The sequence below is a fragment of the Eubalaena glacialis genome, chromosome 2 (assembly GCF_028564815.1).
Source record: "Eubalaena glacialis isolate mEubGla1 chromosome 2, mEubGla1.1.hap2.+ XY, whole genome shotgun sequence".
Classification (NCBI taxonomy): Eukaryota; Metazoa; Chordata; class Mammalia; order Artiodactyla; family Balaenidae; genus Eubalaena; species Eubalaena glacialis.
The window spans coordinates 109,594,246-109,610,920 of NC_083717.1; the positions used below are offsets into that span (position 1 = coordinate 109,594,246).

The 16,675-nt window shown below is 41.7% G+C and overlaps 1 protein-coding gene across 1 annotated transcript in view; it reads right to left on the reverse strand.

Annotated features, from left to right (window-relative positions):
- Positions 1-425: 425 nt before the first annotated feature.
- The window catches only part of RTF1 (RTF1 homolog, Paf1/RNA polymerase II complex component), a 44,804-nt gene continuing 28,554 nt past the window's right edge, over positions 426-16,675 (reverse strand). Inside the window, exons 5-18 of the mRNA XM_061180474.1 lie at positions 12,472-12,586; positions 11,682-11,793; positions 9,960-10,095; positions 9,289-9,466; positions 7,680-7,762; positions 6,427-6,514; positions 6,226-6,333; positions 5,566-5,643; positions 4,924-5,045; positions 4,711-4,768; positions 4,204-4,281; positions 3,635-3,730; positions 2,788-2,899; positions 426-2,543 (exon numbers count right to left, since the gene is read on the reverse strand). Coding sequence (XP_061036457.1) covers positions 2,437-2,543; positions 2,788-2,899; positions 3,635-3,730; positions 4,204-4,281; positions 4,711-4,768; positions 4,924-5,045; positions 5,566-5,643; positions 6,226-6,333; positions 6,427-6,514; positions 7,680-7,762; positions 9,289-9,466; positions 9,960-10,095; positions 11,682-11,793; positions 12,472-12,586 — 1,471 coding nt within the window. The 3' untranslated portion in view covers positions 426-2,436. The remainder of the gene's footprint in view (positions 2,544-2,787; positions 2,900-3,634; positions 3,731-4,203; positions 4,282-4,710; positions 4,769-4,923; positions 5,046-5,565; positions 5,644-6,225; positions 6,334-6,426; positions 6,515-7,679; positions 7,763-9,288; positions 9,467-9,959; positions 10,096-11,681; positions 11,794-12,471; positions 12,587-16,675) is intronic.

The following is a 16,675-nucleotide window of genomic DNA, read 5'->3' on the forward strand; positions in this document are numbered from 1 at the left end:
TCATGAGCTAGGCATATGGATATTGGCCTTTTTGCTTCTTGGAAGTGAAAAATGTAGAAAGCAGCCTTAGGTGCCGCACCCTTCAATACTGAAACCACATGTGGGGTCGGGGTGGAGCAGTGGTCTGCTGCTGCGATTCCCCAGCGCAGGAAATACCCTGAACCACCAAGAAGCCCAGCTGGTGGGATAAAGCCAATGCCTGGACCAGATCTCAGGTCAGAGGCCCTGCCTCAGCTGAGACTGCAGACAAGTCCTCAGTCTTGACTCCAATCACCAAGTAGGCTACTCAGGTGACAAGTTAACATTCGGTCTTCTTTGGTTGGCTTTGCTCCCTGCTGTGTTTTGGTGTCTCAGAATGAAAGTTCCATTAGCTGCATGTGGGGAGGTAGTGGCAAAATGGCTACAGTGTGATGTAGTTTTAATAAAAATTTTATTACACAGCCATAATGTAACCGACACTTCTCCAAATCCAAATGATACTAAATACAGATCTACATGTTGGATCAGAATGACTCCAGCAAATTATATGGATTCTATAATTTCATGTCTTTTAAAACCAGAAAGAAAAAAAAGTCCAAGTTTGTCACTATAGGAGAGGTCCCAGCAGCTTCCAGGACTCTGCTGGAGTCCAGGCAATGTTTAACAGTCTGTGATTCCACATTTACACAATAGTCTATAAAGAGTTTCGGTCAATGGACTATTCAAGTATATATGATTTTAATGAGTCCATCACCACTCCTTTGCCCAACCAAACTGTGTCACAGCCACCACATAGCTGTGTTACAGTCATATTTATCAATTTTACAGACACAATTCTTTTTTAAAAACCATCGATTGCTGCTTTTTTCTTTTTCTTAAATAAAAAAAGTATAAACTAAGTTAAAGCAACACTGAGGCTCTACTAAACCCGGAAGAGTTACCAAGTTCATTTTCATGTTTAAAAACAACTCCATGATTTCCCATCATCCCACTTTCTTATAGAAAGTGGGGTGAAGAAATACAAAGCAGGGCTTTGAGATGCCTCTCCCTCTTGTGGGAATCAGCAGCTCTCAGCTGTTCCTTTATCTTAGTTCTTGTTTTATATAGTCAGCTGTACTTTGTTCTGAAAAGATCTGTTAAATGCCACTTTTATTTACACTTGGAGCTTTACACCTGAGAATGATTATCAAGCAGTCAGCTTATCTCTTTGCAAACATTTCATAAAGACATACATACTTCTTTGCTGGCTTCACCCTAGCTGCACAACAATATATATGCTTACCATATATATATGTATACACACACACAAAACTGCACATGCTTGTAACATTTGCAACCTACATCTTTGTGTTCGTTCTCTCCACATTCATGTTGAATACTTTCTCTTAAAAAACAGAACAAAATATTATTCTTGCTGAAATGGCAAAACAGAATCACTAGGAAGAGACAAGTGCATGGGGTGGGGAATAGACACACTCTACATTCAGCCAGGAAGCTGTGGGCTGTACACATGGGCTGAGCAAGACACCTGCACTGCCCTCCCTGGTACCTGGCTATGGGCTTCCCTCCCACCTGCCAGGACACAGCCGACAGGGTAGGGGCCAAACTGGGGAGATTTCTCCAAGGTGGGGAGGTGATGGGGAAGAGGAGGTGGGGGAGGGGAAGTTACACAGCTACAGCAGTCAGGCCTGTTTAGTAAGAAGAATCACATTTAATGAGTTTCTTTCTTGCAGTTTCAGATGCTCAAGTACAGCTGAAAAAAATCTGAAACAGCTATAGACCCATGACAGACTGATACAAAGAGTACTGCATTTTTAAAAAATGATAAAAAAATCCACACACTTACAGGCACATACACACATACACACTCTCTCTCAAATAGACCCCCCTCCCTCCCCACAAATGTACACTTTTTGGAAACTAAATTGATTTTGAAAACCCTTCTTCCGCAGAGATGGGAAGAAGAGAAAGATGAGGAGAGAGGAAGGAGGACTGCAGGTGCCCAGTCCCCACTCCCTCCACAGGGTCAGGTGCCAAATGTTCAATGGTTGGGTCCGAGGCAGTCCATAGAGGAGGCTGCCCAGTGCTGCTGCTATCACCGCCAGGGGCTCCAGCAAGAATCCCAGCTCCACGGTAACACTGAATGCGTGCAGAGTGGCCAATGAACTGTGCTGGTTTTTTTTAAAAAAAAGAAAAGGCAAACACAAATCTAAAGACATGGACAAAGCCCAAGACAGCCCAGGTTCACACTGGGTGGGGCCTGGGGGGTTGGTGGGAGACGGTGCAGACAAGGGAAGTCTATACAGCACATGGTGTATGTTACAGGTGACTGGCAGTTTGGAGTCTCTTCCCAGTTCTACTGCTGCTCCAGCCCAGTGAGGGCAAATCAAAGGAAAAGAGGAAAGGCGGGACACCGTGATGGGGCATGCAGGGTCAGAAGCAGCAGGCTGGGTGCGCTCAAATAAGCCCTCGTCGTTTTTTGTAGTCTTCCAAGTTCAGAGATCTCCTTGGAGCTCCATCCTTGGCTGGCGGAGCCTTGGAGGTGATGGCCAAAGCCTTTGACTCTATGGGAAAGAAGAGGCAAATCGGCATCTGAGGTCCTTTGGTCTCGTGCTTCACTCCTTCAGGTAGCCTTCTTTACTGTCCCTGTTCCCTCTCAAAACAGACCTGCAGCCTGTCTCACTCTGGTCTCCATAAATACTGGTAAGCAGACACCCCCATTTCTTCCCTAAAATCAGGCCTCCTTGCTGGCTGAGAGCCATGGAGCCACGTGGTCCTTGCTCATCACCAATCTGCACCTTCACCTACCTGAGCTGGGAACTTGTAAATCAATCTTCACGTCGAAATCATGTACTTTGAACAAGTCTTCTGAGAGGTCACTGGCTGACTTAGAATTCAAATCTTTATCCTTTCCCTGACCCTGCAATGTGAAGAGAAAAAGTAATTACAAAAGCATAAATGCAAGTGGACTTCAAGAAGCAGCAACCACTAAGGTAAAGGCTCCTGCTCAAGCTCATTAGATCTTCCTACTAAGGCCCTTTTCTGATTCCTTCTCTCAGAGGGAGGACAGAAGAGGCCACAAAGAGGTTTCTTTTCTGAGCCTAAAAGAGGAGAGGGAAGGGAAGGCTCATGTCTGTGGTGTGAGGGAGAAAGGGTGGGCTTAAGACAACAAGCCACCTCGGACCCAAGATTTTAGGAATTCCTGGAACGGTTTGGGCTCCTCAGGAAAAAGCAGAAAATGGCTTCTAAACGGGCAGTTTCTCTTGGTTTAACATTTTAGTTCTCAAAGAGCTTTCACTTTTACAACTGCCTCATCCTTACACGTCAACTACTCCTTCTAATTGTCCTATGAGTTAAATAAGCAGGGTATGTAATACTACCCCCACTTTACATATGAGAACATGTGGATTAGAGGGCTAGAGGTCAGTTGCCTAAAGCCGTAGTCAAGGCCTTCATTAAGTAGTGGTGTTGGGTTTAGAATTTAGGTCATCTGACCAGAATTCAGTAGTTGTTTATCACATTTGTAAATAATGAGGATGGAGAAAGGACTGCAAGTGGGACGCCATGTTCCTCCAGGTGGGGACCATCAAACCCGACCCAGGAAGTGCCTGCTCTGGTGTCCGGGCCAGCGGCCAAGCTCCAGTAGTATACTTGCCTTGCTCATTTCCTTTGGAGCATCTGGTAACACTCCAGAACCGTATTTTGCGTTCAGCTGGGCCAATATGGCAGCTTGAACAGCTGGGTCTCTGGACTGAGAGAGGATGCAAGTTATTTTACAGATTGTTCAACACTCACACAGTCCTACCACCAGCTTCTGTCCCACCTACCACCACTAACATCACAGGCACCACAGTGGGCCCATCAGCAGATCAGTGGGGTTTTCCTCCAGGCTGCAAAAAGGGGCAATTAAAAGCTTTGAAGCCCAGCCCAGACGGGCCTTAGCTAGGCGCTTCAGCCTACACATTCCTCACCTCTGCTGCACTGGTAAACCTGCCCTGGCATAGGCGGTTAGTCCATAGGTTTCTACAAATCCATGCCAGGTTTTCACTACCTGTATGTCCTACAGTAAGATAAAAAAAGGAAGTATCCAGACCCAAGAGTTTGAGGCAAGCAAATCCCACTAAGACAACATTATTTTTAACTTCTTTATTAATCTCCTAATGGAATTCATTTTCTGCCCTCGAATCTAGGTCCTGACTAAAAACGTTCTCTTTAGGCACTCACATTAGAAACGATGGTAGGTTTACACTGTCGCCGGGTAAAAGGATCCATCTGTTGGTTTTTCATGTTGTGACTTTCAGCCTGAAACAGAGAGCATGTATTACAGAACTGTATCTCCTGCCCCCCGCCTCTCATTCATCATAAGCTTACATATAAATAACAGTCTGCAAGGGCCTGAAAAGAGTCAAAGGCTGTCTATCATCCTTTTCCCTTTAAGGACACCAGAGCAGATTACGGGGGCAACAACCAAAAGAAAAAGACTGGAAATTGATAAAAATGAATACGCATGGAGTAGAATCTAAAGATGGGGAGGGGTAAGACAGGGCAGAAGACTGCTGCTTTTTATTATAAATTAATAACTTGTATGTGTGCCTACAGAGGAACTATTTGTGTGTTAAGTGTACACGTTACTTCAATAATTGAAAGAAAAACTCAAGCAAGATACAGAAAAGATTACATATTGTTTTATTAATTTATTTTCAGTGATCCAGATAAAGTTGTCTTACTCACCACAAGGGCCTTCTCAGACTCCACAATGTTCCACTCCCGGTTCCGCTGGTTGATGTAACTGTGGGGTGAGTAAGAGGCATGAGTCAGTGGGCTGTGAAAGGAGGGAGGGGACCACTGAGTCCTCACCCTGGAGATAAGTGGAGCCACTGGAGCACAGTGCGTACAAGGCCACAGGCTCGTCTGATAATTGTGGACCAAGGATCTGTAACACACCTGATAGCAGATATGTTCTTGGTCCGCTGGCGGTCCAGGGCCTCTGCTCGTTCCTCCAGCTCGTTCAGCTGGTCTTGGATTTGTTTGGCCTTGTCCTGATCCCCCAGGTCCTCGGCCATGGCCTGCACATAGAGAGACACGTGAGATTTTGGCTATGACTGGCTCTATATTAAGTGTCCCATTACTTCCAGCACAGGCAAGATACCTCACATGATGAACAAATGACAGGAGGCGTGAAAGAGTACTGAAAACAAACACCGTAGAACCCAGGCCCCACATGGCTAACTCAGCCTAACAAGGCTCACCCCACCCTGATGTGAAGAATGGAAAACCACCCACAGCAGCTGGGCTTGGCAGTATCATTCGTCTGTTCAGACCCAGTGCTGATACTACCCTGGGGTCTATCTTATTACACATGAAACTAAAGTGACTAGAAAGTGAGGAAAATGGAACAAGCAAGATCAGTTTCAATTTACAGAAAGGAAAACAGCCAAAGGATGCTGCCCAGATGCCAAGATGGCTTACATTTGAGCCCAGCATTTTCTCCCAATCCTGCCACTACTAACTTGACAGACGGTGAACAAGTTTGATTTCCACATCTCCTTACAGGACAGGGAGAGAGGTTCAACCACAAGTCCTCACCTTTTCCTTTAGGAGCTGCGTTTTCTTCATAGCATAGTTGGGTGGAGCTTTCCTGAATCTTTCTTTCTCTTTTACAATCTGTACCAGAGAGGAGATACCAGAGTGAGGTATTTCTAAACTAGTTTTGTAGGCAGGATAGGTGAGCCCATTTTGGAGGTAAGCAGCTAGTTAAACGGGGGCTGCTCTTCCTATAGCAGTGCCATGCCCCACAGAGAGAGCGAGTTCATTCCAAGGGATACTATGCTGCTTCCGGGGTCACGGAGATTCTTCTGGGATAGTGGGAAGAAACATGCACCAATAAACAGCAGCAGCCCAAGGACCTTGTACTGTCAGGCTAGCCACTGTCCAAGAGAACAGAGATCAAAGAATTTTACCAAAATGTTTTGGAAAAAGAAAACTCTTGAAGGACCAAGTCTAGAAGAAGAATACAGATCCCTGAACCCTGAATACACTTCCTTAGTCTATGACTTCAAGTGAGAATGTATGGAGAAAATCTTGATGAACTATAAATAATAAGGTAGCGATATCAGTATTCCCTCTTCCTCATGCAACAGTAGCAGAGCCAAAAATGTCAAGATACAGGAAAGAAAAGAAAGGCATGATCTTCTCTAACACTGGTTCTTGATGAGCCTCCAGACTCTGGGGTACCAGGTTTCTTACCTCTTCAATGTCCTGGTCATTGAATTTATAATTAAGAGCTTCTTTAATAGATAATTCCTTCTTATTGATTTCATCCAGAGTGGGCAACTGCATGCCAGCAGAGAACATCTGGACCAAAACATGATAAAAGGTTATTTTGGAAAGAGGCTCTCTCAGTGTTTTCATCAACAACTGCTAGGGAGGTGCTGTCTGTCCACTTACCGCTTCTTTCCACTTCATGAATTCGCTTTCAGTGAACTCCTGGTTTGAGACAAACTCTAGGCGGAACACTCGCTGGTCACTGCCGTGCCTACACGAAAAAGAGCAGCTTCAGGAATGGGTATGTTGACTGCAGCGCCAGAAGAGCAACCCCACCAGACTGTACACCACCTGTCTCTGTGGGTTTCCATCCTAGCTACCCTTTAGAATCATCTAGGAATATTTACAAAACTTCTAGTGCCAAAGCACCACTCTAGATCAACTGAATCAGAATCTCTGGGAGTACGAACCAGGCACTGAAATTGCACACACAAAAAACCCCTCCCAGGTTGTTCTAACGGGCAGCAGGGATTAAGAATCAAAGTGAGCCCTGGAAACAAGTGGATTTGGCCAGTACTTCAAAAGTCCATTTACAATAAAATCCATCAGTCAACTGGCATCAAGAATATGAAATATTACATAGATATCTGAATGACAAGGAAGCTCTGTCCCTAGAGAGAAAGAACACTGCCGTTCTACTGATTCCTGTGCTGGCCACGTCAGTGCCATCCTCCCAGAGATAGTCACTCTCGGCACGTCATGGCTGCTGCCCACCCCAACTGGCTCTTTTCAAACAGTCCAGGAGAAATGATGGGAATGGGAGAAGGGAACAGAGAGACCAGAGAGGCCAAATAAGGCCATGGCAGAGCCTTGTCTATGACCCACTATTTGCAGTCACCTGGCAAGCTACTTCTATTCCTTCCCATATAGGGCCTTTAGAATTTTCAGGCTCCAAGAGGATAGGGATTTGTGTGTGTATTTTGTTCTCGCTTCTATCCTGATGCCTAGAACTGTGGCATGTAGCCAGCATTCAGTCAATATCATGTTATTGAAGCAGAAACCAAGTCCAAAAAGGTAACCTGGCTTGTGAAAGATCAAGTTAGTTAGTGATGGAGCCAGGACCAGAAGCAAGCCTCCTGACCATGCTCACTGAGGAATGCCTGAAGGATTCTGGGAGGAGGGGGGTCTCATAATCTGACATTTTCCTTCTATGTGTCCCACCACTCCATATCCCTGACTTCCCCCTATGAGAGAGATATATCCTACTTTCCCTATAGGCAAAGGCAGAATACAAGTTTCCCTCCAAGTCCCCTGCGGGGATAACACAAACAGTATTACTGTAACAAGAAACATCACACTGGGAGTGAATAACAGCCCCAACAGGCAGTGCCTGTGTGCAGCGGGAGCAGAAGCTGCCACGGAAGCACCTCTCCTACCGTAGCTGTAGCCCTTTGTTTGTTCTGGTGCCACCAAGCTGGTAAACTTTGGCAGTTTCCACTACGCCCGTGATCTCAGCAACCTAAGGGACGACAGAGACACCAATCACAACAGACTCTTTCAGAGCTCTCCACCCCACCCTCTGGCTCCATCTGCATGAGTGCAGATGAGTGACCCTGCACTGAGAGAAGCCCACAGCTGCCAGGTGTTCTGGGCACCTTTCTCGGGCTTAGGACTCAGACGGCCAGGCACCTGTGCCCAGAGTTAAGCAAGCGCCAGGCGAGGAGGCAGTTAGCCTGGTGGGGCGTTGGAAGCTTCCCCTCCAACTTAATTCTACCTTACTAAGGGGTGCACCTGGATTTCAGAGGTTAGTTTTATCAATCAAGTGTGAAGACCATGAGGTCTGTTTCTGTTGCCAAGGTTTCTGGGACATGGCATGGCCCCTGGTCCTCACATAAGGAGGTAAACACATGTTAAAAACAAACAACCCAGAACAAAACAAACGAAAACAAAAAGAAAAAAAATCAAACAGCTATGTTCTAGTCATCTAGACCACAGAAGCAGAGCTGGAACTCACAAAATAATCTCTATTAGGTTGGAGGTTTTTTTTTAAAAAAAATAAATTATTTATTTATTTTTGGCTGCGTCAGGTCTTTGCTGCTGTGCACAGTCTTTTCCTAGTTGCAGCGAGTGGGGGCTACTCTTCGTTGAGGTGCGAGGGCTTCTCACTGCGATGGCTTCTCTTTGTTGCGGAGCACGGGCTTCAGTAGTTGTGGTGGTGCACAGGCTTAGTTGCTCCGCAGCATGTGGGATCTTCCCGGCCTAGGGCTCGAACCTGTGTCCCCTCTATTGGCAGGCAGATTCTTTTTTTTTTTTTTTTAAATTAATTAATTAATTTTTGGCTGCATTGGGTCTTCGTTGCTGCACATGGGCTTTTCTATAGTTGCGGAGAGCGGGGGCTACTCTTCGTTGTGGTGTGCAGGCTTCTCACTGCGGTGGCTTCTCTTGTAGTGGAGCACGGGCTCTAGGCGCACGGGCTTCTGTAGTTGTGGCTTGCAGGCTCTAGAGTGCAAGCTCAGTAGTTGCAGCACACGGGCTTAGTTGCTCCATGGCATGCGGAATCTTCCCGGACCAGGGCTCGAACCCACGTCCCCTGTGCTGGCAGGCGGATTCTTAACCACTGTGTAACCAGGGAAGTCCCTGTTTGTCATTTTTCAAACCTCAATATAACTCCCTGTTCCAGAAGTCACTTAGTATGTAACATGGAAATTTTTCATTTATTTATTTTTCAAATGAACAAATCTTCCAGATTACATAACTCTTGAAAAATACTTCATAAGTGTCTGCCTTCTCACATCTACATGGAAGAAGGATAGAGAAAATTGTTCTAAATCTAGACCCTTGGGCTCCAAGTACTCCTCCTGGCAGCAAGCAGGTCACAACTGATCTCTGGTTGGCTCAGACTGTCACTGTTCTAAGGGCATCTCAATTGGAGTCTATTTTCTCATCAAATGGGAAAAGTGACAGATTTGTTCAGTAGTTCCTACTTCTAGCTAAGAATCATTATATTTAAAACATGGACAATTGTCCAAGGAAAGAAACACTAACCCGGTAAACTGGTTTGCTGTTGTGGTTTCCAATGCCAATCCGTACAAAACATCCTGTGACAGTTTTAGCAAAGAAGGGCATGTGACACCAACGTTCCAGCTTATGCCGTGATAATCGAACCCGATTCAATTCCTCCGGTAAGGAGACCGGTTGTGATTTTGGAGGGATCTCTTCTTTCCTGTGAGGAACAAAGGACACTGGGAAAAATGTGCATCATAAAAACAGATCAAGGTAAATAAATAATATCAACTTCTTAAAACTTAACCGAAGTATGTGTGATTTCACACAGTAGGAGAAATAAATGAAGCAACAGGAAAGTGGGAATAGAATCCTATTCCTAACCAGCAGTGTGAACTGTCTCAAATGAGGCTGCCATCCCAGATAACCTACCAGACTAGGAAAACTAATGGAAGCTCCTGGCCAATCTGAGGGTGACACGAAGGCAGCTCCTACCCGCCTGGCCCTGATGAAATGTTCAGGGGTACAGGCTAAGAGTCAACGGCAGAAGTATACGTTTGGGCTGATGTGCTGGGGAACCCAGCTCGGCAATTCAGGGTATGGAACCAAACCAAAGTTCGTCACCCGAACAGGGGAAATTTGGAAGCTACACTAAGCCTTTCCCCGAAGAACCCACCTATCCTGACTACTAGACCAAAATGTACACAGCTTACTCCTCTTCTTCATCAGATGACGATGTTCGGGATGAGCGGTCTGACTTTTCACTGGACTTGTCATCTTCCTCCTCCTCCTCATCGTCAGAGTACACCTCACTGGTTTTTAATGGCTGTTTCTTGGCGAGGAGCTCAGCTTAAAAAAAGAGGAAATGTTTACCTAGATTCTCTCAATAAGAAGCTGAAACATCTTTCATCCCTGAAAAAGAACTGGAACATGGAAAAGGACTCAATAGACAGCTCCATCCTCTCTGGCCTGGTTTGTGATTACTTGTGTTAACAAGTGCGTTAACCAGAAAGTTTAAGTCGCACCAAATGTCAAGCCGCAGTAGACAGAAAAAAGGGCTGGAAGACTGTCACTAAGTGGGCAAAAAGGGTCACCAACTCTACTGACAGTTGTCTTTTATTTCTCTCAAGGCACTTGAAGATTGGCAGGAAAATTGGGGAAAAACTTAAGATGTCTTCAGAGAGTCTTTCAGGAAAAACTTACTTTGAGTTTACAGTACTATTTGTAATAGCAGGAGACTGAAAACAACCCAAGTGTCCACAAAGGGGAGTGGCTGAATCACCTCTAGCACATCCACCCAATGAACTATGCTGCAGTTGTAAAAAAGGAAAGAGCCGAGCCTTACACTGCATCCTGAGTCAGAAAATGTTTTAAATGAACACACAAATATTTTTAGGATAGGCTTTATATGGTCACTGTATCAACTACTCAACTTTGTTACTGTAGACAGAAAGTAGTCACAATTATGAAAAAATGGGCATCATTGTATTCCAATAAAATTATTTACAAAAACAGGTAGTCTACTAACCATTGCTCAACATAAAAACTATGGAGTTATCTTTAGAATATATGGTTAAGTGAAAAAAGTAAGGTAGAGAGAAGTGTGTATAATGCACTAACAATCTAAGATGAAAGGTGAATCTGTGTCCTTTTGTTTAAAAAATAAAAAGGAAGGATATAAAAAAATTTTTTTTAAGTGGTCGTCTACTATGGGAGGAAGGCAAGGGGTGAAAGAGAAGGCTATAGATGCTAAATTTCTCTGAATATACCTTGCTTAGTAGATTTGACTTTGGAACCTTGCATCGTGTATAATCATAGAACAGAACAACAAGTCATCTCTACAGATCACAAGCAAAATAAAGCAAAGTACTCATTTGATGGCACAACCACACAAAAAACAACTATAACAAGTGTTTTGTGTTGGTTTTTTTTTTGACTGTGGGGCTTGCAAGATCTCATTCCCCTGATCAGGGAAGAAATAAAAGCAAAAATAAACACATGGGACCTAATCAGACTTATAAGCTTTTGCACAGCCAAGGAAACCATAAATAAAATGAAAAGACAACCTACAGACTGGGAGAAAATATTTGTTACTATTTTTTAGGTGTAGTAATGGTACTGTAGTTATGTTTAAAATAGGAGTCCTTATCTTTTAGAGACACATATTGAAATATTTATGGTTGAAATATGATGATGCTGGGATTTACTTCAAAATAACCCAAAGGAAGAGGGCAGTGTAGATTTAATAAGATTGGCTATGAGTTGACTGCTGAAGTTGGAGGATGGGTTCATGGAGTTTCATTATACTATTCTCTGTATGTGTTTGGAACTGCCTATACTAGAGAGCTAAAAAGGGGGAAAAATAAAAATTGGCATCAGGAAGTTAAATCATATGATCAAAGACACAAAGTAGCCATCACATTTTCCCCACTTACCTGTTCTGTTCTTCCGTTTTTCTCGCTCTGCTTTTAGCTCCTCCATGGCTTGAGATTTCTTATCTAGTTTCTCATCCCGTTTGGAACGTCGTTCCTTGTTATGGGATGTTACCTGGGGAGGGAAAAATATGTAGGATGGCTCTTTTTACCAACAGCTGATGATAACATTCTCTATACCTAAAAATTATTCAGTTCTCCAATGTGAATCTATATTGGCTGCAGAAATTGAAATTTGCTTAAGAGGAGAGAGCATCCTCTTGTGGACAAAGAGGATAGAGCAGTAAAGTCAGTCCCTGTCTTACCTGCCTAATAAACAGAAAGCCTAAGAAGTATAAGAATAAACACTTTCTGGAAGGACTCCCTAGATCACAGCTAATATATGTTAGTACTGTCAACAAAGCTTTTTGTGATAAATGCAGAGATGACTAATTTTCCCAGCTACATTAATTACCAAGTCCAGGATGACATACATCTGAGTAAACATCATAACCAATTCAGCTACCCGGGACAGGAAGTTTACAAACTTTCCCTTAAGGAGTGCTCACACACCAATGAGCTGCTTTTTACATGCAGACTTGAGTAGAATTCCCATGGAGTTAAACAGCACAGCTAATGGTGAAATGATATGTCAAGAGATTAATGAAACCTATAAGATGAAGACAGTACATAAATAGTCTTGCACTAACTGACCTAGGCTGACTAATATAAACCCATCTTTTATATAAACACACATACACACTCAAAATGGAGGTTTTATTCTTTGGATAACGAGGACTATTGAATCTCCTACCTGAGATTCTTGAATCTGTGTCAGTTTCTTCTTTTCCTGCTCCTCTTCTTGCTTTTTCTTTTTTTCTTTCTTTTCTTTCTTTTTGGCTGTTTTCAGTTTTTTCCTGATTTCAAATCTGTTTAAAATATATTTGTTTGGTTTTTAAGTGGCAATGAAATATTTGTAGACTGATTTCTATTAGATAGAAGAAAGGAAGTAAGTGCGGGGGAGGAGTTAATAAATGTTTTGGTTTCCTGTAGGAAACTCCAATGTATCTTATAAGTACATTAGAAATATTGAATATAAATACACCAAAAGTACTTGAAAGCATTAAGGTGGAATAGACTTAAAATGAGAGAATACCGAGGATACTGTTGTATCCTGTTGGTAACCCACTGCTCTTCCTCAACTTCACATAATGGAAGAAAATAGTTGATTCTTGGATCAGCTCCAATGGTGTCCGATTAGAAACATAATGAAGCCACAGAAAGCCACTGTCACATTTTTAAGGTGGTCAAGACACAGGCTGTATGTTAAAAACACCACTCTCCATCTTTCTTCATTAGGAAAAATGCCTCCCTCAGCTCCACCCCAGCAAACATGTGAATAAATATGCTATTCTCTTAAACAAATGCAATCTAGGCTCTCTCCCTGTAACAAAAAGCAGGCTTTTATGAAACAAAACTATTTTTTTGTGTGTGAATTTAAGGAACTTTATGGAAGGAATAAAGGAATATAATAAATATTAAACTCTTTTCATAACATTCTAAAATAACCCCAATTATGAAAGTTTTTACTTAGTTCTTAATAGGGTCAATATACAAAAATTAACTGTATTTCTATATACTTGCAATGAATAATCCAAAAACAAAACAAAGAAAACAGTTCCATTTACAGTAGCATCCAAAAGAATACAATATTTAGTAATAAATTTAACAAAACAAGTGCTAGTCTTTTACACCCAAAACTAAAGGATTGTTGAAAGAAATTAAATAATACCTAAGTAAGTAGAAAGATATCACATTCATGGATTAAAAGACTTAATATTAGATGGCAATACTTCCAAATTTGATAAACAGATTCAACACAATTCCTATAAAAATCCCAGCTGCTTCTTTTGCTGTTGCAGAAATTGATAAGCTGATACTAAAATTCCTATGGGAATGCAGAGGGCCCCACATAGCCAAAACAATTTTGAAGAAGAACAAAGGTTCTTAACACTTCACACTTCCCAAGTTAAAAATTGACTACATAGCTACAGTAATCAAAACAGTATGGTATTGGCATAACCATAAACATAATGATCAATGGAACAGAATACAGTCAACAAATAAATCCATATATCCATGAACAATTGATTTTCAACAATGGTGCCAAGACTGGGGAAAGAACAGTCTCTTCAACAAGTGGTACTGGGACAACTGGATAGCTATATGCCAAAGAATAAAGTTGGACTCTTACCTCACACCATATACAAAAAATGATCTCAAAATGGATCAATGAGGGGGAGAGGGATAAATTAGGAGGTTGGGATTAACATATACACACTATTATACATAAAATAGATAATCAACAAGGGCCTACTGTATAGTACAAGGAACTCTACTCAATACTCTGTAACAACCTGTATGGGAAAAGAATATGAAAAAGAATAGATATATGTACATGTATAACTGAATCACTTTGCTGTACACTTGAAACTAACACAACATTGTAAATCAACTGTACTCCAATATAAAATTTTAAAAAATGGATCAATGATCTAAACATAAGACCTACAACTATAAAACTCTTACAAGAAAACATATGGGTAAATACTCATGAACGTGGATTTGGCAAGATTCTTAGATACCAAAAGCTGCAGCAAGAAAATAAAAAATTTATTGTGCATAAAAATTTTTAAATTTTGTGCATTAAACAATACTTGACAGTGAAATTTACAACCTACAGAATGGGAGAAAATATTTGCAAATCATGTTATCTGATAAGGGTCTAGTAAACAGAATATATAAAGAACTCTTATAACTCAACAACAAAAAGACAAATAACCCAATTAAAAAATGGGCAAAGCACTTGAACAGACATTTCTCCAACAAGGATTTGAAAAGATTCTAAACATCATTAGTCAACAGGAAAATGCAAATCAAAACCACAATAAGACACTTCACATTCTCCAGGATAGCTATTATCAAAAAAAGAAAAAATAACAAGTGTTGGCAAGGATGTGGACAAACTGGAACTCTTATACATTGCTGGTGGGAATGTAAAATGGTACAGCTGCTATGGAAAACAGTTTGGTGGTTTCTCAAAAAGTTAAACATAAAATTACCATATGACTCAGCAATTCCACTCCTATGTATATACCCAAAAGAATTGAAAATAGATACTGAAATATTTGTACATGAATGTTCATAGTAGCACTATTCACAACAGCAAAGATATCAAAACAGATTAATAGATAAACAAAATGTGGTTTATACACATAATGGAATATTATTCAGCCATAAAAAGGAATGAAGTACTGATACATGCTACATGAATGAACTTCAAATATATGTTAAGTGAAAGAAGCCAGGCACAAAAGACTACATATTTATGATTCCATTTATATAAAATGCCCAGAAATAGGCAAATCTATAGAGACAGAAAGTAAGTTAGTGGCTTCCTAAGGCTAGGAGGCAGTAGAGGGAACTGAGTACCAATAAGTACAGGGTTTTTTCCTGGGGTGATGATAATGTTCTGAAATTAATTGTGGTGATGGCTACACAACTTTATGAATATATAAAAAACCACTGAACCACTTTCAACCACTTTCAATGGGTAGATTCTACGGTGTGTAAACTACATCTCAATAAAGTTATTTTTAAAAGTTAATACCTGAGGTGCTGAGAAAACTGGACAGCTACATGTAAAAGAATGAAATTAGAACATTTTCTAACACCATATCCAAAAATAAACTCAAAATGGATTAAAGACCTAAATGTAAGACCAGAAACCATAAACCTCTTAGAGGAAAACACAGGCAGAATACTCTTTGACATAAATCACAGCAGTATTTTTTTTGGATGTCTCCTAAAGCAAAGGAAATAAAAGTAAAAATAAACAAATGGAACCTAATTAAACTTAAAAGCTTTTGCATAGCAAAGGAAACCATCAACAAAACAAAAAGACAACCTACTGAATGGGAGAAAATATTTGCAAATGATATGACCGATACACGGTTAATATATATAAAAAAAATATATATATATATATATATATCTATAAACAGCTCATACAACCCAACATCAAAAAAACAAACAACCTGATTAAAAAATGGGCAGAAGACCTGAACAGACATTTTTCCAAAGAGGAAATGCAGATGGCCCACAGGCACATGAAAAGATGCTCAACATTGCTAATCATCAGGGAAATGCAAGTCAAAACCACAATGAGATATTACCTCACACCTGTCAGAATGGCCATCATCAAAAAGAACATAAATAACAAATGTTGGTGAGGATGTGGAGAAAATTAACTGGCGCAGCCACTGTGGAAAAGAGTACAGAGGTTTCTCTAAAAACAGAGACTTCCCTGGTGGTCCAGTGGTAAAGAATCCGCCTTACAATGCAGGGGACGCAGGTTCGATTCCTGGTCAGGGAACTAAGATCCTACATGCCGCGGGGCAACTAAGCCTGCACGCCACAACTACTGAGCCTGCACGCCTCAACTAGACCCCGTGTGCCGCAAACTACAGAGCCCACATGCCCTGGAGCCTGCACGCCACAACTAGAGAGGAGTCCGCGCGCCACAATGAAAGATCCAGCGTGCCTCAACTAAGACCCGATGCAGCCAAAAATAAATAAAATAAAATAAACTAAGAATAGGGACTTCCCTGGTGGTCCAGTGGGTACGACTCTGAGCTCCCAATACAGGGGGCCTGGGTTCAATTCCTGGTCAGTGAACTAGATCCCACATGCATGCCACAACTAAGAGTTCGCATGCCGCAACTAAACCCCGCATGCCGCAACTAAGGCCCGGTGCAGCCTAAATAAATAAATAAATAATAAATATTTGCAAATGAAGCAACTGACAAAGGATTAATCTCCAAAATTTACAACCAGCTCATGCAGCTCAATATCAAAAAAACAAACAACCCAATCTAAAAATGGGCAGAAGACCTAAACAGACATTTCTCCAAAGAAGATACACAGATTGCCAACAGACACATGAAAGAATGCTCAAC